This window comes from Bombina bombina, chromosome 1 (genome assembly GCF_027579735.1).
Source record: "Bombina bombina isolate aBomBom1 chromosome 1, aBomBom1.pri, whole genome shotgun sequence".
NCBI classification, from domain to species: Eukaryota; Metazoa; Chordata; class Amphibia; order Anura; family Bombinatoridae; genus Bombina; species Bombina bombina.
Window position 1 is genome coordinate 449,627,213 of NC_069499.1, and position 20,474 is coordinate 449,647,686.

The 20,474-nt window shown below is 40.8% G+C and overlaps 1 protein-coding gene across 1 annotated transcript in view; it reads left to right on the plus strand.

Annotated features, from left to right (window-relative positions):
- Positions 1–2,657: 2,657 nt before the first annotated feature.
- Positions 2,658–20,474, plus strand: part of LOC128645430 (plasma membrane ascorbate-dependent reductase CYBRD1) — a 41,485-nt gene continuing 23,668 nt past the window's right edge. The window contains exon 1 of the mRNA XM_053698429.1: positions 2,658–2,899. Coding sequence (XP_053554404.1) covers positions 2,713–2,899 — 187 coding nt within the window. The 5' untranslated portion in view covers positions 2,658–2,712. The remainder of the gene's footprint in view (positions 2,900–20,474) is intronic.

Sequence of the window (20,474 nt, forward strand, 5' to 3'; positions counted from 1 at the left end):
CATAAATATGTTTTTACGTTTTCATCTTCCTAACTGCAATGCACTCTGAGGACGCGTTATCATGATGTGCATTAACTTCAATTGCGTTCAAGCAACTGTGTTTACTTTCAACTTGTAATACGAGTGCTACATCCGATATGCGCAAACAGCTGAGATAAACCCATGTTCACTTGTGCGTAACTGTTAGCGCGCCACTCGTAATCTGGCCCATAGTCAGTTTTTTATACACAGAGATGATCAAATGATATGTGAGTATTGGTGTATCAAACCATTGTATTTCTGTTCCTATCTGGAAGTCAAAAGTAATTATATGTCCTTGGTCCCCTTCTCTTATCAATTTATACATCTTCCTTAGGTTCCTTAATAAAGTCCCACGGGTTTTGATATCATTTGTACACTGATAATAGCCAAATCTACCTCTCTGCACCAGACCTAACCCCTTCCTTACTAACTTATGTCACTAACTGTTTTTCTAATATTTCATCCTGGATGTCCTCTCACTACCTTAAAGTGAAGGTAAAGTTTTTTCATTAAAAATGGATATGTATAATCCTTTTACAATCTCCAATGCAGTCGCTATGGGTTTTTTTTAAATAAACTTATTTTTGACCGTATTTATCTACCTACATTTTTCTTATCGTAGCCATCAGAATCTCCTCCCATACAGCATTTCCGGGTTTCTGATACTTTGACGTATAGAGCGGTCCCACCCGCTCTATACGTGTAAACTAAGCTCGTGCATATTGAGCGTCTAATAACCGCGCATGCGCATTCTAAATTATCTGTCACCATTGCGCATGCGTTAATCTTTAATGGACGCGCTCGCTTTGCAAGTAGGCAATACAAATAGTTGAGCATGCACAGAATTAACCATCCCCTGATGACGTCAATTGAAGGCCGCCTAACGGCCAAAGAATCAATTGGCTATCTAAACAACGTGAACGTTGTTTAGGGGGGGGGGAAAAAAAAACGAGTTGATTTTAGGATAGCAGAATCGGAGCAGATTATAAAAGATATCTAAAGTAATATTGAAAGATCGAAGTATTTATGAATGAACATGCTATTTATTTTGCATGATATATTCATTTATTTGTAGCAGACCCATTAACTTTACTTTCAGCCCTTTGACTTTAATCCGCTCTCTCATCATTTTACGCCTCGCATATTGCAACTCCATCCTCTCCGGACTCTCTAACTGCTGTCGTTCTGCCATACAATCCATAATAAATTCCAGGCTGATCTTCCATGCACATTGCTCCTCATCTGCTGTACTTCTTTGCCAATCACTTCTCTGGCTTCCTCTAACCTCCAGAAAAAAACACAAATTCCTGACTCTGACATTCAAAGCCCTCAATAACACTGCTCTCCCTTATATCTCTGCCCTCATCTCCAGATACTATACCTCCCATTCGCTTTGCTCTGCTCCTCTCTTGTTAACTCTTCACTTCTCCAGATTGGCCCATATCTTGAGGAACTCTCTACCTTGCTCCACAAAATTCTCCCCTAGTTTTCAAACTTTCAAGCGCTCCTTAAAGACTCTACTGTCAAGGATGCATATAATATACACTAACATTTTCTTACCTCAGTTCCTCCCCTCCTTTTGTCATCTATTTGTCACCCCTTGGCATGTAAGCCTATGAGCAAAGCTTTTTTGTAGATCACCTTTATGAGAGCTGATTTTTACAACAGCGCAACCCTTGGCAGAGCCCTCTATTCATTTGTCTCCCACAATGGTTACCTTACACATTAGACCCATGTTTTTAGCTATGCGGAATCTGTTGCCACTCTACAAATAACTAATAATAATAATAATAATGAGAATGTTTAGAAACTGTTCCAGGGCCTTTCTCCCAGTGTATTCCTAATTCTGCACTAAAACAAACAGCATCCAATAATAATAAATGGCATTATAAATTCTAGACATACCTCTGCAGGGGTCAGTTATTGCTTGTGTTGTGGTATGTGATTTACTAATACCATATGAGAGCATTAAGAAATGTAAGGATACCTTTCCATAAAAACTGTTATCCATCATTCCTGCTACTCCCCCATCACCCCTGGTTTGGTATGTGCAAACATGTGTAAAATGATAGATGGCTCCATTGGACAAGCACACTCTACTCATAAACAGGGAGGGGAAGAATTTACACAACACTAAGAGAATGTATTTTTTATTAGAATTAGTTTATGCAATTCCTTATTATATATGAGAGGTAGCAGGGCTGGCCTTGAGAAGTCAGCGGGTGCATTTACAAATTTCAGAGCTAAATTATGTGAAACAAATAGAAAATCCACAATTTTCACAGCTAAATTATGTGAAAAAAATAGAAAATCCACAATTTTCACAGCTAAATTAAGTGAAAAAAAAGTTGTTCAGCTAAACTAAAGATTTTATATAAAACTATCGATGTGTTTACTGTCCATTTTAACAAGGCAACTATTGCATATGTGGAGAGTTATGTGGTGATATAATACAGAAGCAAATGAGTCAAGATGAGCAGAGTATAGTGGTTGCATAGGCAGATATTACACAACACACATTCTTGAGCTGCGATTTTGGCATTGAGTAGTAGGGGAGTTCTCTGCACATAGTAACCCCCCTCCCTCCTTCATGCCATCACACCAGGGGTGGGAAGGAGGTGTAGGCCTGATATCTGACTGTGCAGCCTGACACACACAGTTATTTCACTTACAGACCATGGGCTGCTGAAGATGGAGGGTTATAAAAGTTTTTTGTTTTTCCTTGTGTGTTCTTTGTTGCTCGGATTTGTGGCTGTAATCTTTTCTCTGGTCTGGGTTTTGCACTACAGAGAGGGTCTTGGCTGGGATGGCGGAGCTGCAGAATTCAATTGGCATCCTGTTTTAATAACTACAGGGTTCATCTTTATCCAAGGCATTGGTATGTAATATGCTTAAATAGGCGTATTGTATTGCATAAGTGTGTGTAAATCTTTATTAGAATGGGAAGGATTTCTCTACGGCAATAATAAAATAACACTTTTTATCATCCTAGTTCCTCTGAAAAAAAGTCTTAAATAATTGAATTATAACTTACAACAAAGTTCCATTGGTATCATGTGATACAAAATGTAACCTGTATGTATTGCTGCATACATTTTTTTATTGACACCACTGCATATATTTGTGTTACATTTTAATAAATGTAAACAAAATATTAGTCCATAAATACAATATTACAGTAAGTGATACTCTGTGTGGAAACAACATGTATGTTTTCTTATTAAAGTATTACAGTAATATGTATTTTATGAGGGAGCAATATACTATTATAGTAAGAGAGATTCATATTGTAGTTATTGTATCAGTCCCTCAGCTGCGTTGTCTGTTATAAACACACCATCCTGCTTGTTTACTGCACGGTTACATTTAGAGAACTGTAATAACAAACACGACAGGAAATTGCATTTTATTAACTTCAGCTCCACTAGAAAATGTAGAAAGTTGAACCCAGACAAGATGATTTTGCTCACATTGTTAAAACAGTATAGGAATATGACTTTTTAGGTTGTTTTAGGAAAACTATTTTGATGTTTAGTTACTACATTCCAGATGCTTAACTAGAAACTGCTGGGTTGTTTTAGCATTAACATTTAACATGTTTTGTCTCTCTCTCGTTCTCTCTCTCTCTCTCTATATATATATACTACCACACATATTTTACAAACATAAGCAGACCAATATATTGGATATTTCTGTAAACAGAGAGGTCAGAGAGCAACCACATACCGTTCCCATCTGGCAATTATGTCTGTGACTGTGAGGTTGTTCCTTGAGTCTTTTATAATTTATTTAAAGTAGTACAATAGATAAAATCATGGCAGGATCAAGGTATGTTTGTTTTGCTTTTACAGGGTTATTATGTTGGCATATATGCCAATGCTGCATTATATTCTAAGTAAATATATTTTGTCAAAGGCATAGCCTTCACTTTTGTAATCACAATGAAATACATTGGATCCCTTCAAAAATAAAGGCTGTATTTTTAGAGGTTTTTATATATATATATATATTGTATAATTTGTATTTATAATATGACTACACACACACCTCTCTATATGAATGAGATGTATTATCACCATAACATATGCTTATATACTGGAATTAATCCTTTTTTTTGTCACTCAAACAGCAGTGCCTGTGCAGTACTTATAATTTTGGAATTCATCATAATGCTAGTTGTATATGAGCACCACATAAAAGATTCAGTTTGTATACTGCTGGCTGCCCTTTATAAGATTTTGAAATGTTAATTTTCGACCCTTTACCAAATTCCCCTCAAAAGTGACCAGATTTCCTTCTGCTCCATGAACCATTAGCCCTGCGATATTCTTAGTCTTGATGTCATTTTGCCTATGCCACCCAAAGTGTTACATGTGCAGCCTTCTCAAATGGTCCTTAAATCACTTTAAAGGGACAGGAAACCCCAAATATTTCATTCATGATTCGGAAAGAACATACAATTTTAAACAACTTTCAAATTTACTTTTGTTATTAAATTTGCTTCATTACCTTGTTATCCATTGCTGAAGGAACAGCATTGCACTACTGGCAGCTAGCTGAACACATCTAGTTAGCCAATCACAAGAGACAAATGTGTGCAGGCACCAATCAGCAGCTTGCTCCCACTAGTGTAGGATATGTTCGTATTGATTTTCAACAAGGGATAACAAGAGAACGAAGCACATTTTAAAATATAAGCAATTTTAAAACTGTCTTAAAATGTCATGCTCTATCTGCATTCTTGCAAGTTTCATTTTGACTTTTCTATCCCTTTAACCTTTAATATATATTAATACTGTATTAGAGAGGGTACATTTTAGGGGAAGTTGAAGGAAAGCAAGTGTATGTTTCATTTGGTAAAGTATACATTTTCCCAGGATACTGTATATATATATATATATATATATATATATATATATATATATATATATATATATATATATAGGATATTCTTTATTGCTTTTCCTTACTGTTTTGTATTACTGTATTTATATATATATATATATATATATATATATATACACAACAACATTTTAAATTAGGGGGAGATAAAAGGCGAGTTTAAAATCCTCCACTACGCACAAAATATAGAAAAAATAACTCATTGTGTAGTTCATTAACAAATCTAGACAGGCCCAGAGGCTTGTTTTCCCACAGAAAACCACAGAAAACAGAGTACTGGGATGGTTATGAATCACTGCACTAACCCTAGCTAAGTTGATAAGCTGTGTGAACAGCGATACTTTGGCGTAAAGGGAACCTGCTGAAAAGCAGACTGAAGTAAAAAGGTGTGTCATTGTGTACTTAATTTGCATATCTTACCCAGAATCCTTTGCTGCATTGGAAACAATGTAATTCAGAGGTTTTCTGTGGGAAAACAAGCATCTGGGCCTGTCTAGATTTGTTAATGAACTACACAATGAGTTATTTTTTCTATATATATATATACTTCATATATTCTATTACATTTGTAATTATCTTTATCTTCTCTATTGTAAGATGGTGACAATATTTTACATATAGTGAATCTTACAAAACATTGCAAAATTATACCAAAAGAACCATCACAATTGAAAGAATACAACAGTGCATGAGTATTTTCAAAGTCCTAAGACATTACTGCTCATTTTCAAAGCCAAAAAATAGTTTAACTTTGTTTCTATGTTCCAACTAAAGTTAATGTTTTAAATGAATTACAGTGGGGGGGGGGGTTTATTAGGAAAATTGCTATTCCTGTGCTACATAAACCAACAAATTCTATGGTAGTGGTCTCTGGCAGCCAGTGAGCTGTAACGTCACAGCTGTTAATTAACATATCATCTGTCATATACATGATAGAAACATTTTGAGTACAACGTACCTTTAATTGTCCCTTTAGGACATTATAAGCATTTTTTGTACCCTCAGCCCTAATTATCTGTGAACATTCTTAGCTTACTGTTAGGATTCCATGGTCTCGAGACATCTCCTTGGTTAGCAATCACTACTGTAGGGGAAACTGGGAATTTTGCCCACAACAAACTCCACAGGAGGCAAATTAAAATCCAAACTTAGGTCAGCTTCAAGTAATGTCTCTCCCTCTTCTTTAAAAAAAGTGGGGGGAAAAATAACAATGCATCTAACAACTCTGTTTTAATAGCTGGAGAATACTCAGTTTTTTTAATTGACCTGCTGCTTTATATTGTATACTGTATACTCAACCTTTTTATTGTAAACCGAATACCATAGTAGGTTAATAATAGGCATTATTTATTTATCAACCGTATATATTTATTATTATTATTATCAGGTATTTGTAGAGCGCCAACAGGTTCCACAGCGCATAATATAATACACTTATTATTTTTGCAAGTGAAACTCCAAATGATAATAATTAAAATGTAAAGCTCATATATTGCACAGATAAGCCAATTTCATTAAATTGTACAATGTTTATTAAAGAACACTGTATACATATGCTAAAATTATTTTACGTGGGAAAAAGGTTAAAGGGACAGAGTACTGTAATTTTTCCCCCTTTAAAGAATCAGTGTAGTCTCTTTGTTAGAACATTATCACCCTGCAAATCTGTGTGTTTAACCCCTGCAAAGGGGTTAAGCACATATGTAAACTACCGCTCTGGAACCATAGAGAACTGTTGGTCCTGAGCAGAAACTGACGCTAGTCCAATAAGCAGCTCTAGTCTCATAGCCCAGCTGGATCAGCATTCATTTCCGCTCAAGACCATGGGGCCCCATCCGATATGCAGCGTCGCCCGCAAAAGCTGGCGACGCCGTTTTTTGCATGAGTTTGGTATCCTATATACAGCACCGCATATAAATGTGGCACATACCCGGCGGACGTAGTTTTTCCCCCATAGACTAACATATAAAACCTGCGCAATTTGGTATCCAATATCCAGCGCAAGGCCTTACGTGGCGAAAATGGAGAAAACTTACTCCATTTTCACCTCGCCATAAAATGCACCCATAGCAGGCCTTGCGCTGGGTATGGGAGCACCGTAACTCCCTAAAATGCCTACAAAAACAAAACCTAACACCTAACGCATGCGCAATGTCTATCTACCTGTCAACCGCAATCCCCCACTGCAATACCTAATAAAGTGTTTAACCCCTAAACCGCCGCTCCCGGACCCCGCCGCCACCTACATTAAATGTATTACCCCCTAATCTGATCCCCCTACACCGCCGCCACCTACATTAAATATATTAACCCCTAATCTGATCCCCCTACACTGCCGCCACCTACATTAAATATATTAACCCCTAATCTGATCCCCCTACACCGCCGCCACCCACATTAAATATATTACCCCCTAAACCTAAGTCTAACCCTAACACCCCTAACTTAATTATTATTTAAATAAATCTAAATAATATTAATATTATAAAATAAAGTATTCCTATTTAAAACTAAATACTTACCTATAAAATAAACCCTAAAATAGCTACAATATAATTAATAATTACATTGTAGCTATTTTAGGATTTATATTTAATTTACAGGTAACTTTGTATTTATTTTAACTAGGTACAATAGCTATTAAATAGTTAATAACTATTTAATAGCTACCTAGTTAAAATAATTACAAAATTACCTGTAAAATAAATCCTAACCTAAGTAACAAATACACCTAACACTACACTATCAATAAATTAATTAAATAAATTAACTACAATTATCTAATATAAAATACAAGAAGTTATTAGAAGTTTAATCTAATTACACCTAATCTAAGCCCCTTAATAAAATAAAAAGCCCCCAAAATAATAAAATTTCCCTACCCTAAACTACATTACAAATAGCCCTTAAAAGGGCCTTTTGCAGGACATTGCCCCAAAGTAACCAGCTCTTTTACCAGCCCTTAAAAGGGCTTTTTGCGGGGCATTGCCCCAAAGTAATCAGCTCTTTTACCTGTAAAAAAAAAGCAATACAATACCCCCCCAACATTACAACCCACCACCCACACACCCCTACTCTAAAACCCACTCGATCCCCCCTTAAATAACACTACCCCATTGAAGATCACCCTACCTTGAGCCATCTTCACCCAGCCGGGCCGAACTCTTCATCCGATGCGGGCACAAGTGGTCCTCCAGCCGGGCAGAAGTCTTCATCCAATCGGGGCAGAAGAGGTCCTCCATCCAGCAGAAGTCTTCATCCAAGCGGCATCTTCTATTTTCATCCTTGCGGCGATGAGCGGCTCCATCTTGAAGACCTCCGGCGCGGAACATCCTCCTCGGCCGACGACTACCCGACGAATGACTGGTCCTTTAAATGACGTCATCCAAGATGGCGTCCCTCGAATTCCGATTGGCTCATTCGTCAGGTAGTCGTCGGCCAAGGAGGATGCTCTGCGCCGGAGGTCTTCAAGATGGCGCCGCTAATCGCCGCAAGGATGAAGATAGAAGATGCCGCTTGGATAAAGACTTCTGCTGGATGGAGGACCTCTTCTGCCCCGATCGGATGAAGACTTCTGCCTGGCTGGAGGACCACTTGTGCCCGCATCGGATGAAGAGTTCGGCCCGGCTGGGTGAAGACGGCTCAAGGTAGGGTGATCTTCAATGGGGTAGTGTTAGGTTTATTTAAGGGGGGATTGGGTGGGTTTTAGAGTAGGGGTGTGTGGGTGGTGGGTTGTAATGTTGGGGGGGTATTGTATTGCTTTTTTTTTACAGGTAAAAGAGCTGATTACTTTGGGGCAATGCCCTGCAAAAAGCCCTTTTAAGGGCTGGTAAAAGAGCTGGTTACTTTGGGGCAATGTCCCGCAAAAGGCCCTTTTAAGGGCTATTTGTAATGTAGTTTAGGGTAGGGAAATTTTATTATTTTGGGGGGCTTTGTATTTTATTAGGGGGCTTAGATTAGGTGTAATTAGATTAAACTTCTTGTAATATTTTTTTATTTTTTGTAATTTAGTGTTTGTTTGTTTTTGTAATATAGTTTAGTTTATCTAATTGTATTTTATATTAGATAATTGTAGTTAATTTATTTAATTAATTTATTGATAGTGTAGTGTTAGGTGTATTTGTAACTTAGGTGAGGATTTATTTTACAGGTAATTTTGTAATTATTTTAACTAGGTAGCTATTAAATAGTTATTAACTATGTAATAGCTATTGTACCTAGTTAAAATAAATACAGTTACCTGTAAAATAAATATAAATTCTAAAATAGCTACAATGTAATTATTAATTATATTGTAGCTATTTTTGGGTTTATTTTATAGGTAAGTATTTAGTTTTAAATAGGAATACTTTAGTTAATAATATTAATATTATTTAGATTTATTTAAATAATAATTAAGTTAGGGGGTGTTAGGGTTAGACAGGTTTAGGGGGTAATAAATTTAATGTAGGTGGCGGCGGTGTAGGGGGATCAGATTAGGGGGTAATATATTTAATGTAGGTGGCGGCGGTGTAGGGGGTCAGATTAGGGGGTAATATATTTAATGTAGGTGGCGGCGGGGTAGGGGGATCAGATTAGGGGGTAATATATTTAATGTAGGTGGCGGCGGTGTAGGGGGATCAGATTAGGGGTTAATATATTTAATGTAGGTGGCGACGGGGTCCGGGAGCGGCGGTTTAGGGGTTAATACATATAATGTATGTGTCGGCGGGGTCCGGGAGCGGCGGTTTAGGGGTTAATACATATAATGTAGGTGGCGGCGGGGTCCGGGAGCTGCGGTTTAGGGGTTAATACATTTATTATTAGGAGTGAGAGGGGGGGAATTGCGGATATAGGGGTATACATGTCGGGATGATGTTTGGGAGGCGTGTTAGACAGTTACGGGAGATTTCATACTTTAGTACGTTTTTGTAGGCGCAGGCAGTTTCTAAAGTGCCGTAAGTCACTGGCGACTCCAGAAATTTGTACTTACGCTTATTTCTGGACATCGCTAGTTTGTCTGACTTACGGCAGTTTAGCAACTGCCGGCGGGGTATATTGGATACCCCGATGTGCGAGGTGAAACTACGGGCGGCGCGGGTTCCCTCGCTTACGCTGAAAACTACGCCGTATATCGGATCGCGCCCCATGTTTTAAAATATGGCACAGTAATGGTCCATGCACATAGATTATTACCGATAAATACTGGTCTGTGGCATTTCTATTATGATTTAAACACACAAACTGATCAGTCTTCAAGGCCAAAATCAAAGCAGCAGGAGCTCCTAGCCCCAATGTATTATAACTAGTGCCTGTCTGGCAAATGCTAAGGGGATACTCCCTTTATGTGTTGCACACATGCTTTTAAATACATGGAGCATTAGGAATAAAGCATTTGGTAACATGCAGAGAATGTGATATATATGCAGTGTTGTTTCTCTTTTCTTCCCTGTAATGAAGGTATAAATTTTATTTTATTGAGTAATCATTATAAAAGTAAATGTATTTTGTGAGCTACACACACTGAACCAAGCTTAAGGAAAGAAATATAATTTAAAAAGCACACACAAAGCAGCCTCTTGTGGAAGTAATGTGTATAGAGAAAGAGGAAGCCGGAGTTTTGTAACTTATACTATGTAGCCAAAAGTATGTGGACAGCCCTACTAATTATTGAGTTCATGTGTTTCAGCCACACCCATTGCTAACAGGTGCAATTAAATCCAGCACATAACCATAAAATCTCCATAGACAAACATTGGCAGTAAAATGAGTGGTACTGAAGGCGTGACTTTAAACGGACATTAAACCCCAAAAAATTCTTTCATGATTCAGATAGAGGATACAATCTTTAAAAAGTTTCCAATCTACTTCTATTATCAATTTTTTTTCATTCTCATGTTATTCTTTGCTGATTAGATACCTAGGTAGGTAGCTTTCACATGCCTGAAGCACTACACAACAGGAAATAGTGCTGCCATCTAGTGTCCCTGCTAATGTATAACATTGTTGCAAAACTGCTGCTATATAGTGCTGCAGACATGTGCACACTCTTGAGCTTACATTTCAGCTTTTCCACAAAGAATAACAAGAAAACTAAGAAAATTTGATAATAGAAGTAAATTAGAAAGTTTTTTTAAAATGTTATGTTCCATCTAAATCATGAAAGAAAAAAAAATGGGTTTTGTGTCCCTTTAACCCTTTGAGTGCTAATGACGGCTCTGAGCCGTCACAGAGTTTCTCACTCTGGTGCTAATGACGGCTCAGAGCCGTCATGAGCACTCTCCCACCTTGAGGGAGATCTGGGGGCTCCTTATTGCTGCTACCCCGGTGATCGTGCCTGTAGAGTGACAGGCATCGCTGGGGCTTCACGTGATGCGCGGTGACGTCACGCGCAATTACGTGATGACGTCACCACGCAACTTAATTTATACTTAACAATGTTAAGTATAGGAGGAGGGGGCATGCTGCTTAGAAGCCTGTATCTCAGGCATCTAAGCAGCTACAGACCCCCAAGACCAACTGTTGGAAAGGTAATCACCTAACCTTTCCAACAATGTATGTCTTGGGTTCCTGTAAAAAAAAAAAAAGTTTAAAAAAAAAATCACAAATTTAAAAAAGAAAAAAAGAAAAAGAAAATATTAGCACCCAGGTGGGAAATGGCTTAGCAGCCAAAGGGTTAAGTCAGTTGATTAAATTTCTCCCTTACTAGCAACATCAGCACAAGAGCTGTTTGTCAGGAGCTTCATGAAATGGATTTCCATGGCCGAGCAGCTGTACACAAGCCTCACATTAACACGTGCAATATCAAGCATCGGCTGGAATGGTGTAAAGCACACCGCCACTGGATAACGCTACCTAACAGAATATATAGTGACTTCTCTAAAGACAAAGCTTGGTGGAGGAAGAGTGAATTGGAAAGAAAGCATATGCGCTCCAGATAGAGCTAACTGTCTACCAATGGTGTATATGTGTGTGCAAATACACAATTAGTACAAGAAAGGATAATGTATTATGAGTAAATAAGCGGATATTTATTCTACTTAATTATAGGCAAAAAAATAAAGAATCTAGTACATATACAAATAAATCAGATGCCGGCATCTAAATATAAAAATATAACACTTTGTTCATAAAAAAAAACATAACACTTGGTTCATAATAAAAAATGGCCAAAAAAATATTAGACATAGGAGTGTCAGATAGTGAATTTGCAGATGGAACACAATAGTGTTTCAAAGTAGGTCTGTGGGATATCAGACTGATTGTGGATCCAGCATCTGTGACTTTGAAAGTACCAGTGCCCTTGCGCTTGATAATGCTGGGTTTCTGAACACGTCGTATGGGTTTATTAGAGGAATTCTCCAGATTACACTGCATGTATGGACGCTGGGTTATCTGAAAACTCTGTTAGTTGCAGTATAGAGAAATGTCCCAATCACGTGACTTCTGTTCCTCTTTTCCAATTGGCTGTATGGACCACACTGGGGCTTTTTCTGGAAAAAAGTTATTTTTGTAGCCTTGTAGCCATTGTTATAATTGCAGCCCAAAGAGGAGTGGGTGATTTTCTTCCACTGTAGTATTTTTTTCAACTTGTGTGGCTAACGGCCCAGAGGAAGAGGTTAGTGAGAGCACCACAACAGGAGTTTTTAAAAGCCACTCCTAATATACACAAAGTGCTTAATTGGCCTGTTCTGCTCTGTAACCTCCTTGTTATAAAAGAGAAACGATGTGTCAATTCGGAAATGGAAGTATATCAACGTTCAGTGTAATAGAGCGCCACAACGGAAGGAGGAAGAACGGTCTGGGGCTCTTTTTCAGGGTTTGGGCTGAGCCCTTTAGTTCCAGTGAATGCTGCAGGTTACATAGACATTTTAGACAATTGGGTGCTTACAACTTTGTTGCAACAGTTTGGGGGGAGGCCCTTTCCTTTTCCAGCATGACTGTTCTCCTGTGCACCAAGCAGCAAGGTTTATAAAGACGTGATTTGATGAGTTTGGTGTGGAGGAACTCGAGTACCTTGCATAGAGCCCTTTCTTCAACCCCATTGAACACCTTTGGGATGAAAGACAGATTGGGATCCAGACCTTGTTGTCAAGCATCAGTGTCTAACCTCACAAATGCTCTTTTGGGTGAATGGGCACAAATTCCAACATACACACTCCACAATTTTGTGGAAAGTCTTCCTAGAAGAGTTGCAGTTGTTATATCCGCAAAGGGGCACCAACTCCATATTAATGCCCATGGTTGTGAAATAGGATGTCCATCAAGCTCATATAGTTGGTGTTGAGTGAATTGTTGGCTAAGTAAGATTCTTAAATACAAAATTACTTTAGATAGGCGACACATCTTTCTCTTTTACGAGAAAAAGAATAGATGGGTTAATATTTGTTTTATTAATGCAGTAATACTAGGTGGTAGATACTTAATTCTAAAAGCATGGAAAAACAGTAAAGAACCCTCTACCGCTTATTAATTGAATCCAAAAACAAGCGGTAATAGAACAATTTGAGAAACAAGTTTTATAAAAAATATGACATATCTTCTCCTGGACATGTCATATTTGGTATCAAAATCATGACATCACAGTACTGTTAGAAAATATATGAATGAGATGCAGGCAAATTTAAATAATCGGTTATAGCTATTACCTGCATGAATGAGTCAGTTATTGAGTGTTCTATGTGTTTTATATTTTGAAGGTGTAGAAGAAGATTAATAAGTGATTCAGTGAATTGTGTACTGTATATAAGCATCCTGTGATATTGTGCACTACCTTACGCTAAGTTTGTATCCAGATAATAATGCTATAGCATCTCATAAGATATATCTGTATATGCTGGACAGAAATCTCAGAATAAATTAAGTGCACATCTCCTAGCACAAGTATCGTATCTCAGAGCAGACTGTGTGCAAATCCATTAAGTATTAACCACAAATATCCATGAAAAGGAAAAATATATTAGTTGGCACTGTGTACACAAAAATCATGGCAAGATTTCATTGGCGAAGAAGAACAGTGTGCAAAAACAGAAATTGAATGATAGGGACTGCAAAACACTAACAAGGATTGTGTCCCAACAACTCAGAACTGCTGCAGCAAAAGTGACTGACAGCCAATATCCATCGAAGGGCTGCAATTGCTAAACCATAAGTCACAGACACCAATGCTAAAATGTGAAAAAAATGATGTCCTGAGCATGAAACCTGCAAAGATGAAAGTTTGGAAATGAGTGATATGATCTGAAGTCATCATTCACATTATTCCCAACAGTAGGTTGTATGGAGAATCCCAATGGAAACGTACAACTCAAAATGTCTGGTTCCAACTATGAAACATGATGGTTGATCTGGGATGATTAGGGCAGCCATACCTTGGTATTCAGCTGGCCCCATCATTACCCTAAATGGTCAAGTTAGGCACATTATATGGTCTAATGTTTTTTCCAAACAATAATGCCAGAACAGTTCAGTTTTGGTTAGAGGAGCAACAAGAGGAACTGGCCAGCTCAATCACCTGACTTGAATATCATCAAGCCACAGTAGACAGTTTTGAAGAGAAGAGTGATAAGCAGATTCCCTCCTCCAACATCTCTGAAGCAATTGTCAGATGTTCTGATAGATGAACGGTACAACATTCCATTGGAGCCTATTCAAAAGTTGCATGAATCTATTCCAAGAATGTTGGAAGCTGTATTAAAGACAACTGTATGTATATATATATATATATGTGTGTGTGTGTGTGTGTATTATAAATTCTCAGTTTATTTTTATTTATTTGTTTGATGTTGTTAGCAAATTTTGTATAAGTTACACATTTGCCAGCTGCCTGTTGTAAACAAAAATATTTCTTTTAAGCTTTGCTACATGTGTATATGAAAGATAAGAAAGAAATGAGCCTGTTTCCTGTTAAGTTTTCTGTCCTCGGTTGCTTATCACTACTGTGTAGATAATAATTTTTTTTATTTGCAAAAAAAAACATCCTAAAAGGGAAGTCAAATTATTAAAATAAAAAAGGAACACTGTTATGCAAGTGGGGCAAGCGAGAAAACAAACTAGGGAAAAATGAACACAAACTGAGACGTAGATAGGCACAGAAAGGAGGAAAAAAGGGGGATAAGAGAATAGTGGAGAACAGAGAATGTGTGAGAGATACATTCAGGAACAAAGAGATTGTGGGAAATGTGAGAGAATGAGAATGGAGAGTATAGGGGAAGACTTCCAGGAGGCGGCCATCATAAGACAAAATAATGAGAAGTGCAAGTGAATCAGATGTAATCGGCTCAATATTTTCAGATATTGACATCATCGGAGCCCTTAATGTCTGAAAGGAGACACTGCAACATTCTTATCTTAAAATATTCTTTCCAGTTTAAAAAATATATATATATTTGTTTGCTGATTTATTCTGTATGACATTCTACCATAAAATTGATTTCTTTCTCCTGGTATCCTTTGTTGAAACGCAGGTAGGTAGGATCAGGAGCATGCATGTCTCAGAATCACTATATAGCAGAATTTTACAAGAATGCTTTTAACTATGTTATACATTGTGTAAATACTGATGCCATCTAGTGTTCAAAAGTGTAATTATTATTTAAAGCTGTAGTGCCCCAAAAACATGCACACTGCTTCCTAGGTATGCCAGTGAACAAAAAATACCATGAGAGCATATACAATTTTATAATAGATGTAATGGTGTCTGTGCTGTTGGCGGCTTTACTTAGCCTGTGCATGTGCTCCTGGCAGCTTTACTTAGCCTGTGCATGTGCTCCTGGCAGCTTTACTTAGCCTGTGCATGGGCTCCTGGCAGCTTTACTTAGCCTGTGCATGTGCTCCTGGCAGCTTTACTTAGCCTGTGCATGTGCTCCTGGCAGCTTTACTTAGCCTGTGCATGTGCTCCTGGCAGCTTTACTTAGCCTGTGCATGTGCTCCTGGCAGCTTTACTTAGCCTGTGCGTGTGCTCCTGGCAGCTTTACTTAGCCTGCGCATGTGCTCCTAGCAGCTTTACTTACCTTGTGCGCTCCTGGCAGCTTTACTTACCTTATGTGTGTGCTCCTGGCAGCTTTACTTAGCTTGTGCATGTGCTACTGGCAGCTTTACTTAGCCTGTGCATGTGCTCCTGGCAGCTTTACTTAGCCTGTGCATGTGCTCCTGGCAGCTTTACTTAGCCTGTGCATGGGCTCCTGGCAGCTTTACTTAGCCTGTGCATGTGCTCCTGGCAGCTTTACTTAGCCTGTGCATGTGCTCCTGGCAGCTTTACTTAGCCTGTGCATGTGCTCCTGGCAGCTTTACTTAGCCTGTGCGTGTGCTCCTGGCAGCTTTACTTAGCCTGTGCATGTGCTCCTGGCAGCTTTACTTAGCTAGAGTCTGTGCTACTGGCAGCTTTACTTAGCTTGTGCATGTGCTCCTGGTAGCTTTACATAGCCTGTGCATGTGCTCCAGGCAGCTTTACTTACCTTGTGCGTGTGCTCCTGGCAGCTTTACTTAGCTTGTGCATGTGCTACTGGCAACTTTACTTAGCCTGTGCATGTGCTCCTGGCAGCTTTACTTAGCCTGTGCATGTGCTCCTGGCAGCTTTACTTAGCCTGTGCATGGGCTCCTGGCAGCTTTACTTAGCCTGTGCGCGTGCTCCTGGCAGCTTTACTTACCTTGTGCGTGTGCTCCTGGCAGCTTTACTTAGCTTGTGCATGTGCTCCTGGCAGCTTTACTTAGCCTGTGCATGTGCTCCTGGCAGCTTTACTTACCTTTTGCGTGTGCACCTGGCAGCTTTACTTAGCTTGTGCATGTGCTGCTGGCAGCTTTACTTAGCCTGTGCATGTGCTCCTGGCAGCTTTACTTAGCCTGTGCATGTGCTCCTAGCAGCTTTACTTAGCCTGTGCGCGTGCTCCTGGCAGCTTTACTTAGCCTGTGCGCGTGCTCCTGGCAGCTTTACTTACCTTGTGCGTGTGCTCCTGGCAGCTTTACTTAGCTTGTGCATGTGCTCCTGGCAGCTTTACTTAGCCTGTGCATGTGCTCCTGGCAGCTTTACTTACCTTTTGCGTGTGCACCTGGCAGCTTTACTTAGCTTGTGCATGTGCTGCTGGCAGCTTTACTTAGCCTGTGCATGTGCTCCTGGCAGCTTTACTTAGCTTGTGCATGCGCTCCTGGCAGCTTTACTTAGCATGTGCATGTGCTCCTGGCAGCTTTACTTAGCCTGTGCATGTGCTCCTGGCAGCTTTACATAGCCTGTGCATGTGCTGCTGGCAGCTTTACTTAGCCTGTGCATGTGCTCCTTGCAGCTTTACGTAGCCTGTGCGTGTGCTGCTTGCAGCTTTCCTTAACTTGTGCATGTGCTGCTGGCAGCTTTACTTAGCTTGTGCATGTGCTGCTGGCAGCTTTACTTAGCTTGTGCGTGTGCTGTTTGCAGCTTTACTTAGCCTGTGCGCGTGCTCCTGGCAGCTTTACTTAGCCTGTGCGCGTGCTCCTGGCAGCTTTACTTACCTTGTGCGTGTGCTCCTGGCAGCTTTACTTAGCTTGTGCATGTGCTCCTGGCAGCTTTACTTAGCCTGTGCATGTGCTCCTGGCAGCTTTACTTACCTTTTGCGTGTGCACCTGGCAGCTTTACTTAGCTTGTGCATGTGCTGCTGGCAGCTTTACTTAGCCTGTGCATGTGCTCCTGGCAGCTTTACTTAGCTTGTGCATGCGCTCCTGGCAGCTTTACTTAGCATGTGCATGTGCTCCTGGCAGCTTTACTTAGCCTGTGCATGTGCTCCTGGCAGCTTTACATAGCCTGTGCATGTGCTGCTGGCAGCTTTACTTAGCCTGTGCATGTGCTCCTTGCAGCTTTACGTAGCCTGTGCGTGTGCTGCTTGCAGCTTTCCTTAACTTGTGCATGTGCTGCTGGCAGCTTTACTTAGCTTGTGCATGTGCTGCTGGCAGCTTTACTTAGCTTGTGCGTGTGCTGTTTGCAGCTTTACTTAGCTTGTGCATGTGCTGCTGGCAGCTTTACTTAGCTTGTGCATGTGCTGTTTGCAGCTTTACTTAGCCTGTGCATGTGCTGCTGGCAGCTTTACTTAGCTAGAGTCTGTACTACTGGCAGCTTTACTTAGCTTGTGCATGTACTGCTGACAGCTTTACTTAGCTTGTGCATGTGCTCCTGGCAGCTTTACTTAGCTAGAGTCTGTGCTACTGGCAGCTTTACTTAGCCTGTGCATGTGCTCCTGGCAGCTTTACTTAGCTTGTGCATGTGCTGCTGGCAGCTTTACTTAGCTTGTGCGTGTGCTGCTGGCAGCTTTACTTAGCCTGTGCATGTGCTTCTGGTAGCTTTACTTAGCCTGTGCATGTGCTTCTGGTAGCTTTACTTAGCCTGTGCATGTGCTGCTGGCAGCTTTACTTAGCCTGTGCATGTGCTGCTGGCAGCTTTACTTAGCTTGTGCGTGTGCTGCTGGCAGCTTTACTTAGCTTGTGCATGTGCTCCTGGCAGCTTTACTTAGCTTGTGCGTGTGCTGCTGGCAGCTTTACTTAGCTTGTGCGTGTGCTACTGGCAGCTTTACTTAGCTTGTGCGTGTGCTGTTTGCAGCTTTACTTAGCTTGTGCATGTGCTGCTGGCAACTTTACTTAGCTTGTGCATGTGCTGCTGGCAGCTTTACTTAGCTTGTGCATGTGCTACTGGCAGCTTTACTTAGCCTGTGCATGTGCTGCTGGCAGCTTTACATTGCTTGTGTGTGTGCTGCTGGCAGCTTTACTTAGCTTGTGCATGTGCTGTTGGCAGCTTTACTTAGCTTGTGCATGTACTGCTGGCAGCTTTACTTAGCTTGTGCGTGTGCTGCTGGCAGCTTTACTTAGCCTGTGCGTGTGCTGCTGGCAGCTTTACTTAGCTTGTGCATGTGCTGTTGGCAGCTTTACTTAGCTTGTGCATGTACTGCTGGCAGCTTTACTTAGCTTGTGCATGTACTGCTGGCAGCTTTACTTAGCTTGTGCATGTGCTGCTGGCAGCTTTACTTAGCTTGTGCATGTGCTGTTGGCAGCTTTACTTAGCTTGTGCATGTACTGCTGGCAGCTTTACTTACCTTGTGCGTGTGCACCTGGCAGCTTTACTTAGCCTGTGCATGTGCTCCTGGCAGCTTTACTTAGCTAGAGTCTGTGCTACTGGCAGCTTTACTTAGCTTGTGCATGTGCTCCTGGTAGCTTTACATAGCCTGTGCATGTGCTCCAGGCAGCTTTACTTACCTTGTGCGTGTGCTCCTGGCAGCTTTACTTAGCCTGTGCATGTGCTCCTAGCAGCTTTACTTAGCCTGTGCGCGTGCTCCTGGCAGCTTTACTTAGCCTGTGCGCGTGCTCCTGGCAGCTTTACTTACCTTGTGCGTGTGCTCCTGGCAGCTTTACTTAGCTTGTGCATGTGCTCCAGGCAGCTTTACTTACCTTGTGCGTGTGCTCCTGGCAGCTTTACTTAGCCTGTGCATGTGCTCCTAGCAGCTTTACTTAGCCTGTGCGCGTGCTCCTGGCAGCTTTACTTAGCCTGTGCACGTGCTCCTGGCAGCTTTACTTACCTTGTGCGTGTGCTCCTGGCAGCTTTACTTACCTTGTGCATGTGCTCCTGGCAGCTTTACTTAGCCTGTGCATATGCTCCTGGCAGCTTTACTTACCTTTTGTGTGTGCACCTGGCAGCTTTACTTAGCTTGTGCATGTGCTGCTGGCAGCTTTACTTAGCCTGTGCATGTGCTCCTGGCAGCTTTACTTAGCTTGTGCATGTGCTCCTGGCAGCTTTACTTAGCATGTGCATGTGCTCCTGGCAGCTTTACTTAGCCTGTGCATGTGCTCCTGGTAGCTTTACATAGCCTGTGCATGTGCTGCTGGCAGCTTTACTTAGCCTGTGCATGTGCTCCTTGCAGCTTTACGTAGCCTGTGCGTGTGCTGCTTGCAGCTTTCCTTAACTTGTGCATGTGCTGCTGGCAGCTTTACTTAGCTTGTGCGTGTGCTGTTTGCAGCTTTACTTAGCTTGTGCATGTGCTGCTGGCAGCTTTACTTAGCTTGTGCATGTGCTGTTTGCAGCTTTACTTAGCCTGTGCATGTGCTGCTGGCAGCTTTACTTAGCTAGAGTCTGTGCTACTGGCAGCTTTACTTAGCTTGTGCATGTACTGCTGGCAGCTTTACTTAGCTAGAGTCTGTGCTACTGGCAGCTTTACTTAGCTTGTGCATGTGCTCCTGGCAGCTTTACTTAGCTAGAGTCTGTGCTACTGGCAGCTTTACTTAGCCTGTGCATGTGCTTCTGGTAGCTTTACTTAGCCTGTGCATGTGCTGCTGGCAGCTTTACTTAGCTAGAGTCTGTGCTACTGGCAGCTTTACTTAGCCTGTGCATGTGCTGCTGGCAGCTTTACTTAGCCTGTGCATGTGCTGCTGGCAGCTTTACTTAGCTTGTGCGTGTGCTGCTGGCAGCTTTACTTAGCTTGTGCATGTGCTCCTGGCAGCTTTACTTAGCTTGTGCGTGTGCTGCTGGCAGCTTTACTTAGCTTGTGCGTGTGCTACTGGCAGCTTTACTTAGCTTGTGCGTGTGCTGTTTGCAGCTTTACTTAGCTTGTGCATGTGCTGCTGGC